The 18959-nt window shown below is 39.9% G+C and overlaps 1 protein-coding gene across 1 annotated transcript in view; it reads left to right on the top strand.

Moving 5' to 3' along the window:
* Window positions 1–18959, top strand: part of Cntnap4 (contactin associated protein family member 4) — a 279574-nt gene that overhangs the window by 70895 nt on the left and 189720 nt on the right. Inside the window, exon 3 of the mRNA XM_057753520.1 lies at window positions 15358–15551. Coding sequence (XP_057609503.1) covers window positions 15358–15551 — 194 coding nt within the window. The remainder of the gene's footprint in view (window positions 1–15357; window positions 15552–18959) is intronic.

The following is an 18959-nucleotide window of genomic DNA, read 5'->3' as shown; positions in this document are numbered from 1 at the left end:
TTGGTTTGAGTGGAGATGAGGTTGCCTTGTGAGACTTTCTTTTATCAAAAAGGACAATTTAGAATTTTCTGTTACGTATCAGGAATAGAAATAAGGCAGAGATAACCTGATGTCCTATTCCATCTTGTGCCTGGTGTTCCCCTTTGTTTACTTCCTGACACACTTGACTGTCCTTCCTCTAAATGTGGGCTAAGCTTTATCTTAACAAACCCAGGGGAACATCTGCCTTCCTTCTTGGATACAGACTAGCTGACAAGTGGTGTGTGACTCTGGGAAATGCTTCTTTGCAGTTTAGGAGAGGCTAAGGAAGTCCAGAGACATGGTTAAAATCACATCTTAAATTCAGACTAGTAGAAGAGGTGGAGACGGATCGGTGCTGAAGAGCACTGGGTGTTCTTCCAGAGGATCCAGTCAGTTCCCAGCATCCTCGTCAGGCAGATCACAACTGTCTGTAACTTCAGCTGCATCATGTCCAGCGTCCAGTTTGGGCCTCCGTAGACACTTGCACACACTCAGTCAATACTCATAGAGACCCACATACACATAAGTAAAAAAAATTTAAAATAATCAGGTTAATAGGTGAAAGGAAAGCATATATTCTGGGGGAAAAATCACCTAGAATTTGTTACATTTGTTTCATTCCTAGTTTTTACTATTTTAGTATAGAAAAATACTTAAAGATCAAAGATTGTGAAACTTCATCTGTTTTATTCAATAAGGTAAAGAAATCAGTTAAAATAATTAAATTATCAAAGATGATACAAAATATTCAAATATGTGTGGATCCCAGGCAAGACTCATGGTCATAGAATAATTTTGACACAAACCACATAATAGCTATTTTTTTCTACTCAATTTTTCATTAAACAATAACCTTGTGTGTCCCTCTTTTTTTGCATAGACCAAGAGCCAGATGGAGCTGGCTGGGGTGCAAGGATGTTAGAGGAAGTGATTCTTTGTGCAGCAGAGAGGTCTGCATTTGGAAGCATTTCTAGAACTGAATGTGTGCACAGGGAAATATTTCACCTGCTGGCTCCAGACTCTAATTCTATTTGCATACACTCTATATACTACAGTAGAAAATTGTAACTATTAAAGTCTGGGTAGATAGGTAGAGATAGATAGGTGATAGACAGATAGATAGATTTGTGTAAGAACTAAAATCATTGTGATGTTCAATAAAGTCATCTATCTATAAGTAGCAAGATGTTTTGGTAATTGTAAAGCTACACCGAGTTTGGTTGTCTACACACAGAAATGGCATTATTCTCCAAAGTCTACACATTCATTGAAAATTTTAAGACATACTATTGGCAGCTCGAGGATGTTCCTCATTCTTAGAATAGTTTCTAGTACTACTAAAGTACATAGGCTATATGGATCTGAAATCTACTTTGGTATGACCATCTCTAGCTTGTTCCAAACTCTTGAATCTGATGATTAGGTCAGTGGTTGAAGGGGAACACAAACATCTCAATACTATTCATTATTATCAAAGTGTTGATGATTGTCATGTTTTAAAGCAGTAAAGCAGTACTCTATTTGTAATTCTGTCCAGAGACTTCTTACTGTATGCGGCCCCCACATGACATTGCTCCAAATCCCTACCCTCTACTAACTAATGTGTGAATCCTATCCATATGAAAAAAAAAAGACATACTAACTTTCTAACATTTCTTCTCTTCCTTTCCAAAGTGGTTGCTGATTCATGAAGGTCATCCATGATGCCTTGGTGTGATTAGGTGATGGATTTTGGTTGTTACATCAGAGGCAGTAGAGGGTTGTTGATGGATCCTTGTGCTTCTAACCTTCTATATCATCTGAACATGATGGGGTTGGTACGCAGCACTGGATGTTTGTTGCCATTCACTGCCATTGTAGTAGCCTAGTCACACCTTTTTCTGTTCTCTTGGCAAGGATCATCCTGTGCCAAGTGAGCTGCTCTATGCTCCTCTTCAGATTCCTTTTTGATGATGGATAACACAGGAACACATTAGTAACCACTGAACACTGGCCACTACAATTGAAAATGGCCTTCTAGCTCTGAGACAGGCACTCATTCCCAGTAAGGCATTCTTCTCTCAGCCTCTAATTTTAAAATTGTTGAGTTGCTGGAGAATATTATCCATTTGGTAGAACAACAAAAACATATTACATTAAAGAAGTCTAAACAGAACAATAATATCCCATCAAAGAAAAAAAAAAGAATAGGCTGGATTGAGGTAGGAAGTCAAGGAGGACTTTACCAAATAACATTGCAGCAGAGGTCAGGGATATTTCTATAGAGGAGAGAGAGACTGAACACAGTTCCTTTGAAACAATTCTACAGAGGCACTGTACTGACCTAATGGAAATATACCAGAGGACACTGTGTGTGTGTGTTTGTGGGGGTGGGGGTGCAGGCCAATGTGATCAGACCATCTGCTTGCTAATTGGAGCCTGAGGAAGTTGGGCTCCTAATCTCCCGCAGAGCCTGGAAGACAGGGAGCTTGTCTTCAGAGCTTGATTTTCAAAGGGGTGTCTCATGGATCCTCGAAAAAGACATTCCTGGATTATAAAAATAGCAAGAAGCTACATGACCATTTACATCTGAAGCGATAAAGAATCTATAGTCATATATTTTAGAAATTAAGGGCTCTAAGGCAAGGGGGATAAGGAGCTGGTGTTAGAAGGAAAGAAATAGTCTAACTACACCCCAGCTGAGGGGTAGACGTTCATGTTGCTTTGGCTGGGTACATCACTAATCATTGATCTTACTGTCTGTGCAATAACAATGACCACAGAAAGGCTATTCTTACAAAGGAATAGATTCTGGAATTAAAATTTGTACATCCAAGGGTAGATTTATCAAATTCGTATACCCACATAAATGTGCCTTAAAACACAAAACTTTACTAGTATATTTAAGCTTTTGTTTTAGATCGGAAGACTATGAACTCATTTAGTCAATTGAACACCTGTGACCGGTGTCTCGCTTTCTGTGCTCGTGATACACCATGCCCCAGTGTCTACCACCCAATGCCCATGCTGCTTTCCCAACTGTTGTGTGGAGACGAGGGCTGTTGGCTGCAGGGCTCTCTGAGTGACTTCACTTTGGTGATCCAGAAGGAGTGGGGTGAGGGCATTTGGCTCATGTCAGCTTATCGTCGCAGTCTGGCAGGGAAAGATTAAAAAAAAAATGTTACTTAAACCTCTGAGCCAGCACACTATCTCCCATCCATGATGTCATTTACTGAAACGACCTGCTTCGTTGTAATGGATCTAAATGGGAACTTTGAGACAAGTATTATAATGGGCTTAGAAAGTAAATTGTGGACATATCCTGATCATCATCTGACTTTCTAGACACCGTGCACTCAAAACCATTTTCTCCCCAAACTGCTAATTTAAATAAGATAAAATTGAGCATGGTAAAAATAAAAACTGATTAAGGCATGGTATTTTTTTTCTGTAGCTTTATTGGACTTCTGGAGGGAATTTGGCTGTCCTAAAATAGGAAAATCAAATATATAAATCAAAATGCCTGAACAGAGAAAGGATATAAATATTTACTTTTCAATCCTCTGAATTATTAAAGATTTCAGAAATGTTTGATCTGGCAAGACAAAAAGAAAGGCTGAAAGTCAGTCTGCCAATTTGCTGCGAGGCAAAATTGATAGACAACAAAGAAATCAAACCTAGGAGAACTTAGTGAGGTGTTATTAATTTAGGGCCCTGCCGAGGAGATGAAGCGAGAAAGCAGCTCATTTCCATTGTATCCAGAGCTCAAAAAAGCAAAATTATAGATACATCTGTGAGATGTGGTTTGGAGTAACTAAACTGGGTAACTGTGAGCTGATTGGTGGGCTGTGAGACTGACATCTCAGCCAAATGTCTAGATTTTCAATTCAAGTGCACTGTTGAAAAGAATTCTGTGGTTTAATTCAGGCCTAGCTTGTATGAGTTCGAACACTCAGGCCCATATAACTGCAATTTTAGTTTATTCTATCATTTAGAATTACAATCATAAGCTATATAATGTTTTGGTCAACGATGGACTGCATGCATAATGGTGGCTATTCCATATAGCAAGGAGTGGGTGGTAGACTATATGATCCTGATTTTGTAAGTACAATCAATAGCATTTGCCTAGTGATGAAATTGCCTGATGACAATTCTCAGTGCATGTCCCTAAAATTAATCAATATTTGTATTTATTTAGAGCCTCTTCTGTGTCAGGCAGTATGCTAAGAACTTGGGCTCTGTTGTGGGCACAGCAGGTAAAAATTCCTTGTCCAGTGAAGCTTGTATTTAAATGGGCCAAGACAGAAAAGAAACAAAACACACAACTAAGAGCAACATATGCTGTGCTAAGGTGCTAAGGGATGGCAATTTCTATCAGAAAATGAAGAAATGTGAGTTAAGGCAATGGCTGCAGGATTTCCGAATGGAATAATTTTTTTTTTTTTGAGGAGGTCAGGAGATGTAAGCCTTTGGAATTGGTGAGCTTTGAATAGTCCTGAAGACATATTAACACAGGGTATCCCTGCGAAGAGAGTGTTTAGCAGAGCTCTGGAAGTGGAAGTGGTGAGCAGGTCATTCAGAGAATGACAGTGAGATGGAGAGGAGGGAGCTGGTGCTCAGTCTGTGTTCTGTTGTTGTAACACAATGCTGCAGACCAGGTACCTTGTAAAGAAAGGTATTGTGTGGACTTGCAAGTCTGGTGGTTAGGAAATCTGAGAGCATGGCATTGCCATCTTTTTGGCATCTGATGAAGATCTTCTGGCATCATAGTAAGATGGAGAGTAAGCACACAGTAAGACTGAGTTAGTAAACCAATTTGGGGTGTGTGTGTGTGTGTGTTTGTGTGTTTATGTGGTATGGTCATGAGTGTCCCACTCTTGTGGCTTCAACATTATTTTAATGACCCCCCTAAGATTTTATCTCCAAACATAAATTTGGGGATCATGTTTCCAACACATGAACTTCGGGGAGACACATATATAAGCAAGGGGGTGGTCACGATCATGATGGAGAAACCCATAGAGACAGCTGACCTGAGCTTGTGGGAGCTCATGGACTCTAGACCAACAGCTAGGGAGACTGCCTGGGACAGACCAGGCCCTCCACGTATGGATGAGAATTGTGTAGCTTTGTCTGTTTGTGGGACCCTTAGCAGTGGGACCAGAATCTGTCCTTGCCACATGAGCAGACTTTTTGGAACCTATTATCTATGGTGGGATGCTTAGCTCAGCCTTGATGCAGGAGGAATGAGCTTGGTCCTGCCTCAACTTGATATGTCATGTTTTATTGACCCTTTCTGAGGAATGGATGGGGGACATAAAAAGGAGGAGGGGTAGAAAGGAGGTGGGGGGAAAGGAATGGGAGGAGAGGAGGGAGAGGAAACTGGTTGGTATGTAAAATAAATAAAATTTAATAAAAATGTTAGCAGTTGGGAAGGGAAGAAGGATGGATGGAAGGAGTAGAAGGAAAGCAGATCCTAACAGAGCATTAAATTTATATAACCAGGACCTGCCTTTCGTTCTGTGTGAGATCAAGTGCCACGTCAGTATTTTTGAGTTCAGGAGTGGAATTTACGCATATAGTATAGAGAATAGAGTCTCAGTGGACAAAGACAAGAAGCAGATTATTAGGTGGTTATTGCAAGAATCCAGGATCGTAGAATGAGGCTCGAGTCAAGGAAGCATCCATGAAGGTTACGGGAGTAGAGAACCAACACCAACATCCTCCAGGGCTTGAGATATACGGTGTAAGAAACAGAAAGGAGGCAAGTGTGACTCCATTTAACGTTTCATCCTGAGAAACTGGAAGGAAGAGCTTGTAGTGACTATATTAGGCAGATTATAGAGTAACGTGCAGGGCGTGGGGGGCTGGAAATGTTCTCAATGAAAGAGTAAAATGTACAGATGATGCGTGGGTAGATATAAAAATTATCTAAGAGAGCAAAGAATAAAAATAGAAAGGAAATAAACCCTGCTAAAGGCTAAGACCTGGAGAGTCTCAATAGTGAGAGATGACTGAGGACCAAGGGAAGAGAGGAGGCCAGTGCCCTGAGTTGGATTCCCTTGGTACACACAGTGGCGAGAGCTGACTCCTGTAAGCTGCCCTTTGTCCTCCATATACACACACCATGTTGTACTCTATGGCATGGTTCCACCCAAACCCCCACAATAAATAGATAAATAAACACTTAAATATAAATAAATGCCAATGAAAAAGAGCAAACAATGATGAGCCTGGGAAGGAGCAGTCAATAACCTAGCAGGGAATTCTAGTTAAGTCAGCAAAATACACGAAGGCATAGAGAGTGATCCCCAAAATGACAATCTCCAATATCTCAATGGTAGGAGACTGAAGACTGGCCACTGGATTTGAAGATCTGGTGTTCTTTGGTTACTTGTACAAGAATATTTTCAATTAATTGACTGGGAGGAGATGCCTGACTACAGCTGACCTAAGATCAGATGGGACAAGAAAAGTTGGAAGTGATACAAAACAGCTCCTTAGAAGGGTGTTAATATAAATGGCAAAAAAATAAAGATTAGTAAAATGGGGTCAAGTGGTGCATCTATTCCTTTAAAAAGGAGATGGTAAGTGCAGCATGCTGATGTAACAATGTATTGCACTGATGGGAATAATCCATTCTAGAGAACAAAGGCAATGATCGACCAGGAGTGAGGAGGAGGGATGGAGGGGTGGAGAGAGAAAGCAAGAGAAAGAGAAAGAGAGAGAGGGGGGGGGAGAAACAGACAGACACACAGAGACAGAGAGAAGAAAAGGAGCTAGAGATGGAGGAGGAGGAAGAGGGAAGAGGAAGAGGAGAAGAGAAGGAAGAGGGAAAAAAGAAAAGAAAGAGCGAAGAGGAAAAGGAAGCAGAGGTGGAGGGGAGAGCAAAAGGGAGAAAAGGGAGGAGGGGAGGAGAAAGAGAAGGAAGAGGAAGAAGAGAAAGATTAAGAGGGAGGAGGAGGAGGAAGAAGGGGAGGAGGAGGAAGAGGAGGAGGAGGAGGAGGAGGAGGAAACAGTGGTCCTGAGTAACTTCTGTTAAAGTAGAGGGTAATGCACAGCCCACAAAACCAAAACTCCAATGAGCAGACCCAGGGTTCCTGGCCACATCATTAGAACTCACTCTGGCATTCTCTTTTCCCCTGCTTCTCTGCTGGCTGCACTTGATTAGACTTCCTATAAGTTCTTTTCTGTCTTAGCATCCCTCTTCTCACTAGCACAGAAATATCTTCTTTAGCGGCTCCTTCCACACTCTAGCATTGAGTCATTGGCCTGATCCAGGGTCATCTGCCCACTCTAGAAACATTCTGAGACCAGAGTAGGTGATGCCAAGATCCATGAATGATCTCAAGAAAAGACCAACAGCAATCCACACTTTATCAGCAGTATTATTTTCCTCCTCCAAAAAGACAATATTTGCTATGAAAAAACCTTAAATGGTGTTTCCTAGACAACATATACCATTTAACAAAACAAGACAAGTAGTGGCATCATGCTCATTCCATTCTAGACATTTTTTTTTTAATTAATGTCAAGTTCAAATCAGGCAAATGGGGACTCTTGGGGGAAAATATAGGTAAGTTCCCATTTGGAAAAAAAGAAGCAATTTACCTTTGAAGGGAACCTTCCTGTGACATTTTTAATTAAGCCAAATTCTTTTTTTAGAAATGTAGATGTCCTAGTGGTGGCAAGCAGTGCCACTCAAGGGTGCTCACTTGTGCCTGTGTCCTTCAAAGTCTGTGCCCTGCATTCTCATCCCTTGAGGAAGAAGTTGGACTCACACTCTCTGTAGCTTGCATTAATTTTGCATGTCGTCTCCCCAGACAAGCACAGGAAGTGACTGCCGTGCCATCTTTAATATGAGTAATGAAGGAAACATAGTCTTATCTACATTTTATGGCTCTAACCAGGAATAGTCCCTCACAGGCCAGCACTAAATGCCAATAATTCGAGATTGGATATATAAGGCTTAAACACAACTCAGCCAGGCAGGCTACTTAAAATTGAACAACACTGAATGTATTATTTCAACATATTATTAGGATAAAACGTACCACTGTGAGATTAGAAGAGTTTTAAAAATAAACACTTTCTTTTAGTTTTAATTAAAATGTTAGGTTTTCATCTCTCAAAAACTGCATTGCACAATATTAGGAAAATTTGCTATCTTTTCTAGTATTTTTCAACTTTTATTTGAAGAAATGTGAAAATATAGTTTATTTGATTAGATAATTTTGATAATGAAATATAGCGTAGTTGCAAATTCTGTATGTGCAAATTCTGCTTTAAAGCTAATAGAACACACACTGGATACATTTTACTTTATATGTTTGTCATTATAACTTACAAAAGTATATGTTCCAGAGGTAGGTTCTGTGGGAATCTAAAAATGGTAGGCAACAGGTCAGAGAGATGCTGTTTTGTATGATCTCTTGGTCACTAAAGAGTTTCAAACACCTTTTTTAATTCCTTGAGAAGTTGATAAAATGTATTTTGATCATATTTAGCCCTCTGACACCTCCTCCCGTATTCATCCTCTCTTTCCCTCACCAGCCTACCCCAACTTGGTATTCTTTCTCTCATTTTATAAGCAGCAAGTGCAGCTTTTGTTGCTCATACCCTCTTGAGTGTGGGGCCATCCTCTGGAGCATGGAGGACCTCCTTGGTGCCAAACTTTTAAAGAACCCTGACTCCTTTTCTCTAAATAATAATCAGTTGCCATAGCTCTTTGGCTCTGGGTGGGATTTCATGCCCAACTTCTCCTTCCATGTTAGAGTTTTGTCTGGTTCAAGCCTGTGCAGGTCATGTGAAGGTCTTGTGTATGCTGTCACAAATGCTGTGAGTTCATATGTGCAATCATCCTGTTTGGTCTGGAAAATGCTGTTTCATTCAACCAACTCCTCATGATTTATTGCTGTACCCATAGACTAGTGTACCTTTCAGCAGTCACTAAGGAGATTCCTCTTCACAGTAGATGTCAGTTATTAAAGAAACCCTCAGCTGCTCAAGGTGTAGAGAACACATATACTTTAGAGTGTTGGGCTCTAAATATAAAACCCACACCCCATCTTTTCCTTCCAACTCTTCAAGGATCATAGTGGGAAAGGGGTCACAAAGACTATAAGAGCAAAAAACAGGGAAGAACAACCAACTGTTTTCTTATAGATACTATTATTTATTAAAATTTCTTGAAATTTTCATGCTTGTATACAATGTATCTTGATCGTATACATCCCCCCTTCAATTATTTCTGGCCACTAAAACATCCATTCCTTTAAAAGCACAAGTCTGGTTAGTGCTGCCCTTATGGATATGAATGTAAGGCTATCCACTAGGGTATAAGGAACCTACTAATGACCATACTCCAAAAGAAAAGTGACATCCCGCCCCCATACTGGCAAGTGTTGTGTGTCAACTTGATACAAGCTAGAATCATCAGGGAGGAAGGAATCTCAGTTGAGGAAATGCCTCCATGAGATCCAGTTGTAAGGCATTTTCTCAATTAGTGATCAATGGGGGAGGGCCCATAGGGGGTGGTGTCATCTCTGGAATGGTGGTGCCGGGATCTATAAAAGCAGTCTGGGTAAGCCAGTACACAGCATCCTTCCTGACCTCTTCATCAGCTCCTGCCTCCTGAATCCTGCCTTGTTCCTGAGTTCCTGTTTTGACTTCCTTCAGTGATGAACAGTAATATGGAAGAGTAAATCAAATAGACATTTTTCTCACCAAATTGCTTTTCGCTTATGGTTTCTGGTCATAGCAGTAGAAACTCTAACACACACCCAAAGCAGCCATCTATTGCCAATAGTTTCTCAGGTTGGTGTGGGACAACACAATTTGGTTTGTAGCCCCTCCCCCACCCATGCGGGAAGTTTTAACTGGCTTGTTCTTGTGAAGGTCTTGTGTAGGTAAACACAGTTGTCATGAGAAATATGTGCAACAGCCGTGTGATGCTCAGAAGATAGCATACCACAACATTTCCCCCATCCTCCAGCTCTTGCATTAATTCTGTCCCATTTGCCATAGATTCCTGAGCACTGGTGTGGGGGTTTCTATAGATCTCCCATCTGCAGCTGAGCCCTCACAGTAACTTATTCTCAGCACTTTGGGAAGCTATGAGCATTTGTCTTTACTGCTACCCACTGCAAGAAGGCCAAGATTGAGAGCAAACTCCCTTCTACATATTTATGTTCATACCCATAGATTTGTGGGGTCAGTAAACATTTTTAAAGCTCGGCTTTACTATGACGACAACTTTTTGCTTGGGAGTCAATAGCAATAACAATAGCTTCACAACTCAGAAAGTTACAGCCAGCATCTACAGTCACAATTCCTGAATGTGGGGAAATCAATAGGCACTTCATCTGCTTTAAAAAATTGAATTCTCATGGCAATGCTATAATATTTAGGGATTCTATTAAGGGGCTGACCTTAAAATATGAGTTTCCAAGCTGTAACATGAAGAGTGCATAAATGTTCCTAGGAGCTGCAGAGATGGCTCACTGATGAAGAGTGTTTGCTGGTCTTGCAGAAGACCCAGGTGTGGTTTAAGTGCCCACATCTGGTGGCTCCCAACTGCCTATAACACCATTTCCAGGATATCTGATGCCATTTTTGACCTCCATGGTCACCTATACCTTATGTGATGTGCAAACATACACTTGGGCACATACATACACACAAAATAATAAGCAAGCAAATACTTTTAAAAAGAAATAAAAGAAATGTTTCTATTTGAAGGATATGTGGTACTTTATTATGATAAATCTCAGAAGCCGGGCTAAGGCTGGAGAAGCAGGTAGATGGGGCTGTGGAAGGAAACCTGTGATATGAAGAAAGAATGAAATGGAGGGACAAGACTCTTGGATGGGTTTACTATCAGTAACCACAGAATAGATGGAGTTAGAGAAAGATGCTCTTTAGTTTCATAGGTATTGGCTTACTGTGATCTTGAATATATTAGCATATTAAAAGCACATTAAGGACAAATAACACTTGACTAGCAGCTGAAAGGTTTAGTTAATAAACAAAATAAAGAATTCATTACAGTGTTTTATTCATAGTAATTCAGAGTTTTCAATTTACTTGAGTTAGCCATCATGTTCTCCATTACAAAAAGTAGCTGTGCTGATGGTTTGTCTCCAGGAGGCCAGATAGATGGGCAATGACCAGAGAGCTGGTGCAGTGTGACACTCAGCTGTGGTCATTTGTATCTCTTGACGCCGTTATCCCTTCCTGCCATCAAAGGCTGCCAAGATCAGCTGATGATGGATCCATTTTTATCTTACATTTTCTCCGTCACTACTCAACATTTTTCTTAAAGTTCTAACAAGCACATTCCATCATGTACCACTACAGAGCCTCGCAGCTTCAAACCCAACGGGAATATTTCCATCCCCCGTGACTGACTTATCCGACTGAAATTACTTGGTAAAGCCTGGGAGCGTCAGAGTTTCCATTACTTTATCAGTGTACCTTGTTAATGAGATAGCTTAATTTGCATACTGGTAGTACCTTTTCACCACAGGTAAGAAATTGAAATGTTCAAGGTCAATTAACTGCCAATGTTTCAAGTCGGCTTGTGGGACTGTAACCGTGAGAGATGCTGGAAAGAGGGAGCGGTCGTTCAGGGGTTCCTCTTACTCCTGATGAGAATTGATGATTCAGTTTTAGCCCACTCGGACCGTACCGACACGTCTTCCTTGCTGTGCGTCTCTCTGGTTTGTTTTTTAAATACAGGATTATAAAGATGTCATGAAATGCTGCAGAATTGCCAGGATATTTCTGATGAAAAAAACTCCCAACATAACCTCATTACCAATTTCAGATCATTAAAATTAACGAGAAAGAATAAGAAGCAAAAATCGTCAGCATGTTTGTGGAGGTATAAGCTAATAGAGATAAAATTCTGCATGCAGAACCTCCAAAGTAAGGTGGTAGCTGCCTGTGGGCATCCCTCTTGCCCAAGTTTTCACTGTGAAAAATGATAGAAATTCAGAAAGGTTTGCAATTACAGCAATTGGAGGACCCAAGATGCTTGGTTAAATCCAGCTCTACGATGACTGTCAGCTTCTGAGCCTCTGATAGACCCTGAGGAGGAAAGGAGATTGGATAGGCCAGAGGATGGAAATACTCAGCCGCTCGCTGTCCCCACCTCACATCGATGTTTTAGATATACGGTTCATTGTAAGCAGGGAGGGAGGTTGTTGCTGCAGTCTGGTAGCTAAGGATTTCTAAGCTTTGTTTCCATGTGTTTCCTGGGAACTACATATTCTTACTGTCATGTCTGACAATGAGAGGCAATCATAGTTTCTGTTTATAGTGTTTGCCTCCTTACTGGATTCCAGGTTATAGAGTGTGGATAAAGTGGTGGCTCGGATATAAAAATAATCTGATGGGCACAGTTCCCAAAGAGAGTTCAAGGAACCACTGAGATTTCTGTGGCAGAATTCTACAGAGGGTGTGCTATTGATCTCTCAAGAACAGTTCCTGTCAGCTGGGCAGTGGTGGTACAAGCCTTTCATGCCAGCACTCGGGAGGCAGAGGTAGGCCTGTGTGAATTCTGTGAGTTCAAGGCCAGCTTGGTTTAAGAAGAGCTAGTTCCAGGACAGGCCCAAAAGCTACACAGAGAAACCTTGTCTCGAAAAACCAAAACCAAAACAAACAAACAAACAAAAATACAAAAATACAATTCCTGTGTAGAAGAGACTATGAGAGTCCTGGGGACAGCAGACATCAGTGTATAGCACTGGGCCACTCCAATTTCAATACAGTCCATGTCTAACCCACAAGCTCTCTTGCTGAACCATGAATTGCATTCTACTCTAATCTAAACAAGGTTGCTGGGATTAGGGGTCAAGACAACTCCATTCCTAAGTCACATTTATAAAAATGCTAGGTAATTGTGTGTGTATGTGTGTGTGTGTGGTGGGTTATGCATGTGGCATAGTGTGTATGTAGCGGTCAGAAGACAGCTTCAGGTGCTGGCCCTCACCTTCCACCTTGCTGAAGACAAGGTCTCTTGTCCAGTGCTACGTATACCAGGCTTGGCGGTCTGCACACTTCTCGGCATTCTCTGGTTTCTGCCTTTAAAGTCCCCGAACTACAGAACTGGGCTACCACTCCTGAATTTGTGTGGATTTGAACTCAGGTCCTCAGTTTTGTGTGGCAAGTGTTTTAGTTAGTGAGCCATCTCCCCAGCTTCCAAGTCACATTCACTCTTTAAGAGCAAATACAGAGAAAATTCAAAAATAAAACCACATCCACAAAAAGAAATACATGCTGTATAAATATCTTGGGTCTATGAAAGGATGGCAGTGAATTTCCAGTTTGTGGAGTAGAATTCCACTCTACATAATAGTTTGCCAAAGAAATAAAAGAAGAGAAGGAATTGTGAAACAGTGTCTACTTTTTACAGTTTAGACTTCTGGTTTAATTATGTATACATGTGTGTGTCTGTGTGTGGGTATGTGACCATAAGTACATTGTCTACAGAGGCCAGAAGAGGGCATCATATCCCCTGGAGCTGGAACTATAGGACAGGGGGGTGTTTAGACCTAAACCTGGGTCCTCTACTGAGCTGTCTTTCCAACTCCCAAAGTACCTAGCACTAAAGACAGCATAGTGTAGTAAATATTGGGGATCACACCCTAAGGCAAGCAAGAGTTATTAAGATATTGCAATAGAGGACATTGCTGTAATTTTTTAAATACTATTTTGAGTTAGTTTTGGAGCCTTGAAAAGTGACCAGTCAGTTTGCCTAGAGCAACTGACTATGTTTATGCCCCAGCCAATTTTGTTACTGAGTTCTAACCATCTGGGTTAGCATGTATCAGCCCTCCTTACAGGGAAACCTGGCATCATAGGGCTATAAACATCAGCCACAGTCCAGAATTGCATTTAGAGAAATTATTCAAATTAGTCAGTTTGCTGAAAGCTCACAAAACCTAGTTGACCTCATCCTAGCTGTCATATATAAACCCCTTTTTATAGCTCTGGTTATGCTGTCCTGGGGTGTCACTCTCCCATGGGCCCCTGTCTGGTAGTCTTCTCTTATTTAGAGTTCTAAATAACAGTCAAGACTGAGTCCTTCAACTTCCAGAGTGTCACTGTGTCCTGCCATCAATAGAATCTTTACATCGTCCAAAACGGTCACCCACAAGGTGTGTCCTTTTCATGTGTTATAATGGCATGTACACCACACATCAAAGTGACATTTGGGGAGTATTTCTTTGAGTGATGCTTGTATTCAAAATTTCACAAATAGCACACACACACACACACACACACACACACACATATATTGCTAGAATCAAACTCTATGTGAATTGATGGTAATCTGTGCTTAAAATTTCAGATCTTATCTCCAAAGCCTTCAGGTGGCTGCAAAGGAATGAGATGAAAACCCAGGACATTAGTCTTGTTTGAGAAGTTATGGGATAGATAGCGTATTTCTTAACTTTCGTTATGGCTGTGTTTTGCTTGCATGGATGTCTGTGCATTGCATACACTACATGTTCTGGCCTATGGAAGCCAGTAGAGGGCATTGGGTTCATTAGCTCTATAGTTACAGATGGTTGTGAGCTACCACGTGGATGCTAAGAAATAACCTGCATCCCGTGGAAGAGCAGCCAATGCTCTTACTCTTGACCAATGAGGCATCTCCTCAGCTCTTGGATATTGTATTCCAGAATGTGTGAGCTCCATTTTGTGACTTCTTTTTAACAATAATTGTGTGCGTGCACGCTTGCAAGAATGTGTATGTGTGTGTGTGTGTGTATTTTGCATATTCAGTCAGTACTTTAAGAACTGAAACAATTCTCAAAGTATATTGAAGGGGAAAATGAAGCATCTTACTAAAAGAGATATGCACTGCTTTAACGTTTTGGTGCATCTTGAAGAAAATAATGCACACCACCTCTTGCTCTTCTAATATGTGTTACACTCTCATTGTTGCAATCCAAGTGCTCAAAGGAAGCTTCTTCGTGATGTTTCAGTACGCTAGCACCCTAGACAGACCAAAAGCCACACACCGTTACCCAGCCATGCTTGTGGGCAGTAAGCACCCTGGCACCAAATGTTGCCATGATCTTCCATATGAAACATTTAAAAATATTCAGTGAGATTTCCTAATTTCTCTCCAGTACCAGGAAACTTCTGATGCCTCTAAATGAACACAACCAGCATATATCTAACCTTGTCTACTACATTTCTGGTTTTCTATATATTAATATAATTACGAGGCCTTCTATATCCTGAAAATATTTCTGAATTCCATAAATCTACCAGCATTTCCACTCCATTTTTTTGAATTTTAATGCATTCTTTCCCAATATTCTTCTGTTTTTGCAAAAGGAGCTGGTGGCTGGTCTCCACTTGTGTCCAACAAATACCAGTGGCTGCAGATTGACCTTGGAGAGAGGATGGAGGTCACATCTGTGGCCACCCAAGGTGGATATGGGAGCTCCAACTGGGTGACCAGCTATCTCTTGATGTTCAGTGACAGTGGAAGGAACTGGAAACAATACCGACAAGAAGACAGCATCTGGGTATGTTTTCTTAGTAAAAAATATGGGCTCTGGTGTGTGTGTGGAGGCGGGTATGGAAGCACAGTCACCCTGAAGCTTATTAATCAGTCGCTTATAAAGGAGCCTTAGAACCTTCAGGGTGACTTTGACATCATTTCTCAAGGGAGAATATTCACAAGTAATTTATGAAAATACTATGAGTAATTTCCTCAGAAGGTGAAAAAATTCTATCAGGCTATTAAACAGTGTGGAAACTCAAGAAGTAAGACTTGCCTAAAAATCTTGTTTATAAGGTGACATGGTCCTTTTATATTGTCGTTGAAGCCAGTTAAAAGTATTTATTTTATTTGGTCTGATGGCTGATGTTTCTGGATCTTTCTCTCTTGAAGGTAGAGACTAATAATATATGGAGCTATGTTTTAAGTTATAGAGTTGTATACATACATGCATATGTATATAATATGTGTATGTATGATGTATAATATTACATATATCCAATTCACACCCACGCACGATCAATAAGTATGCATGATGGTATGTTTTGCCTGTTCTCTAAGACAGAAGACAGAAAAGTGGTGGGTTGTGATAAAGTGGGATATTTTGCTTTTTTTTTTCTTTCTTTTCTTGCAGTGACTGCATTTCCCTTGATAGAGGAAGCTAAAGGAGGTTTTCTTGGTGATAAAGAGAGATAAATTTTTTGTCAGTGTAGAAAGCATGTTTTGGCTCTTATGTGAGCTAGGGATGACACACTGCAATCAAAGGACTGGTCTCCCCCCCGCTCTGGCTGAGGTGCTGGAATTGGAGAAAATGAGTAACTTAATGAAGCATCCTTAGCACACGGATAATTTGGAAGCCTATTTGGGCACATGATGATGATTTTCTTTGACCTGTCAGTGGCTGCTCTTTTCAGACTTCTTGGAATCAGTTGCACATTACAAACTCATCGAAGAAATGGACTGTGATTTGCTTACCTTTGTATCTGGAAAACTCCTGGGGGTCATTAGGTGTGTGTTTATCGATGCAAACTGAACTGAGGAGAAGTGCCCATCGTCTTTTCTGTAGAGAGAACAGTAGGCTGAAGGAACTTGCTTTTTAAAAATTCTCATTATCATTATTAAATCTGCTTTAAAATCCAAAGCAAGTTGAAGCTGTGTGTAAGAGTGGGAAACAGAATCCCACACAACTGGGTATTGTGGGTCAGTTAATTCCAAGGGACGCATTCAAACGCAGGCTGAAATGAATAGCAGTGATGAACCAATAACACCAAAGCTTAATGAGGTATTTAACTAGACGTTTGGATTATCTTTTACTGCTTTTCTCAATTAAGAATTGGATTTTAAACTAGGTAAGTGGTGGTTATTGCCTGCTTGTATTTAGTTGCTCTAATTAAAATGTATTGTTTAGGCATTGTTTTTATATTGCGAACATTGTATGTTTCTGCATATTAGACATGGAAAAAAGTAAAATGCAGGCATTGCTATTTCCTTGTTTTGTTCTGTTAAGGAGGAGGTATTCAGGGTGAAATTGCAGCAAGTATGACATTTTTAATAATCTAAACCACAGAAGGACAAACAGTATCTATCACAAACTGTTAAAGCAACACTGGCCTGCCTATCTATCTATCTATCTATCTATCTATCTATCTATCTATCTATCTATCTATCTATCTCTGTACCTGTCTATCATCTATCTCTAATATCTATCTTCCTCTCATCGATCTTAATTTACATTTAATATAAACACTGCTTATTTATAGTTTTATACTTACATTTGTGTATTTAAATCTGCCTTTGCTGGTCACAGGCAGGCTGACAAGCTATTTTTCTCCATAATTATTTTGTCTTTCTTCTGAACACTCTAATGGAACCTCATCTGAGGTTCTGTAGTTGCCAAAGCAGGGAGAGTGCGGCTGCTTTATTCCCTGGCTCTTGACATTCCCACATGGAAGAACACAGACTTTTGCAGCTTGAAGTTTTTAAGTAGAACAATCATGAATGTATACACATAGTAAGGAACTTAACCTTTTGCCATTTTACAAATGCACATTTCCTAAGCTGATTTCCGAGGATTTCCTTGAGTTTTTCTAGCTGTTACGGGGTGTATACCAATTATACAAAAATGCCAATTTCTTTTAATGGCTTTACAGTCTGTCTAGGATGATACAAATAAATCTATGAACAAAAGTTAAGAAACACAAAAGACATTATACAAGTGCGTGATAGGGAGAGGAAGAAAGACAAGTGTTATTGGTTTAGAAAAAAATACAATAAAACAAACCAATAAAACCTCTCAACATGGTGTGAAGCCCCAGAGTGAGAATTTCTCACTTCTCTTGTCTTCAGAAAGAACAATGCCTTCTCTTCACCTGGAAGAATTAATAAAATGTTCTCTGCTTCTTGCAGTCATTTAGAAGAATAAGAAAATATTTTGTTTATTATCTATACAGGTGATTAGTAAGAATATAATCTGATAGGCATATGATACTTTTAAAAACACATTAAAACATTTCTTCAGAATAAAATTTGTGGTCTAATATCTATCAAATATAGTTCTTCTAAATTGCTTGGCTGGAAAGTACATAAATATTTGATGAAAATTTAGAAAAATGTGGGCCACTAAAATTGTTCCCTTAAATTGAAGACAAAATAAATTCCCTCAGCATTTTTGGGATGCAAAGACTCTTTTCAGCTAGTGTATTGCATGTGATGAAAAACTAAGTGAAAGGTATACTTTTAACTCATTTAAGAACAATTGCAGAAATATGAAGCCAACATCTTGTAAATTTTCAGTAAGGTAATGTGTACAAAAACCTATAACCAAATTTTCCCAGGTTATCTGTCTATCTATCTATCTATCTATCTATCTATCTATCTATCTATCTATCTATCTATCTATCTATATCTATCTACTTATTTATCCATCCAACCATCCTTATCCAGTCATCCATTTATCCATCCTTCTATCCATCCGTCCGTCCGTCCGTCCGTCCGTCCATCCATCCATCCATATCTATCTATCTATCTATCTATCTATCTATCTATCTATCTATCATCTATCTATCTATCTATCTATCTATCTATCTATCTATCTATCTATCTATCTATCTATCTTGAAAAGCACCCAAAATTTTCCTGCTAACTACAACTTCAAGAAATGGGTGGGACCAGCCTTCTAAATGGTTTTATTTAAATATGATGGTTATACATGAGAGTGGTTTTTTAGGTTCTTTTTTTTCTATTTAAGAGAATTATATGTATGTTTATGGGTATTTAAACATGCAAGCAGTGCCCGCAGAGGCCGGAAGAGGTTTAACATCCTCTGAAGCTAGAGTGCTTTATAGCTAGTATCCACTTATGAGTGAGTACATACCATGATGCTCATATTTCTGGCTCTGGGTTACCTCACTCACGATGGTTTTTTCTAGTTCTA

Source organism: Chionomys nivalis, chromosome 21, assembly GCF_950005125.1.
Source record: "Chionomys nivalis chromosome 21, mChiNiv1.1, whole genome shotgun sequence".
In the NCBI taxonomy this organism is placed as follows: Eukaryota; Metazoa; Chordata; class Mammalia; order Rodentia; family Cricetidae; genus Chionomys; species Chionomys nivalis.
Note: the sequence above shows the minus strand (reverse complement) of the source record. Positions and strands in the feature narration are given on the sequence as shown.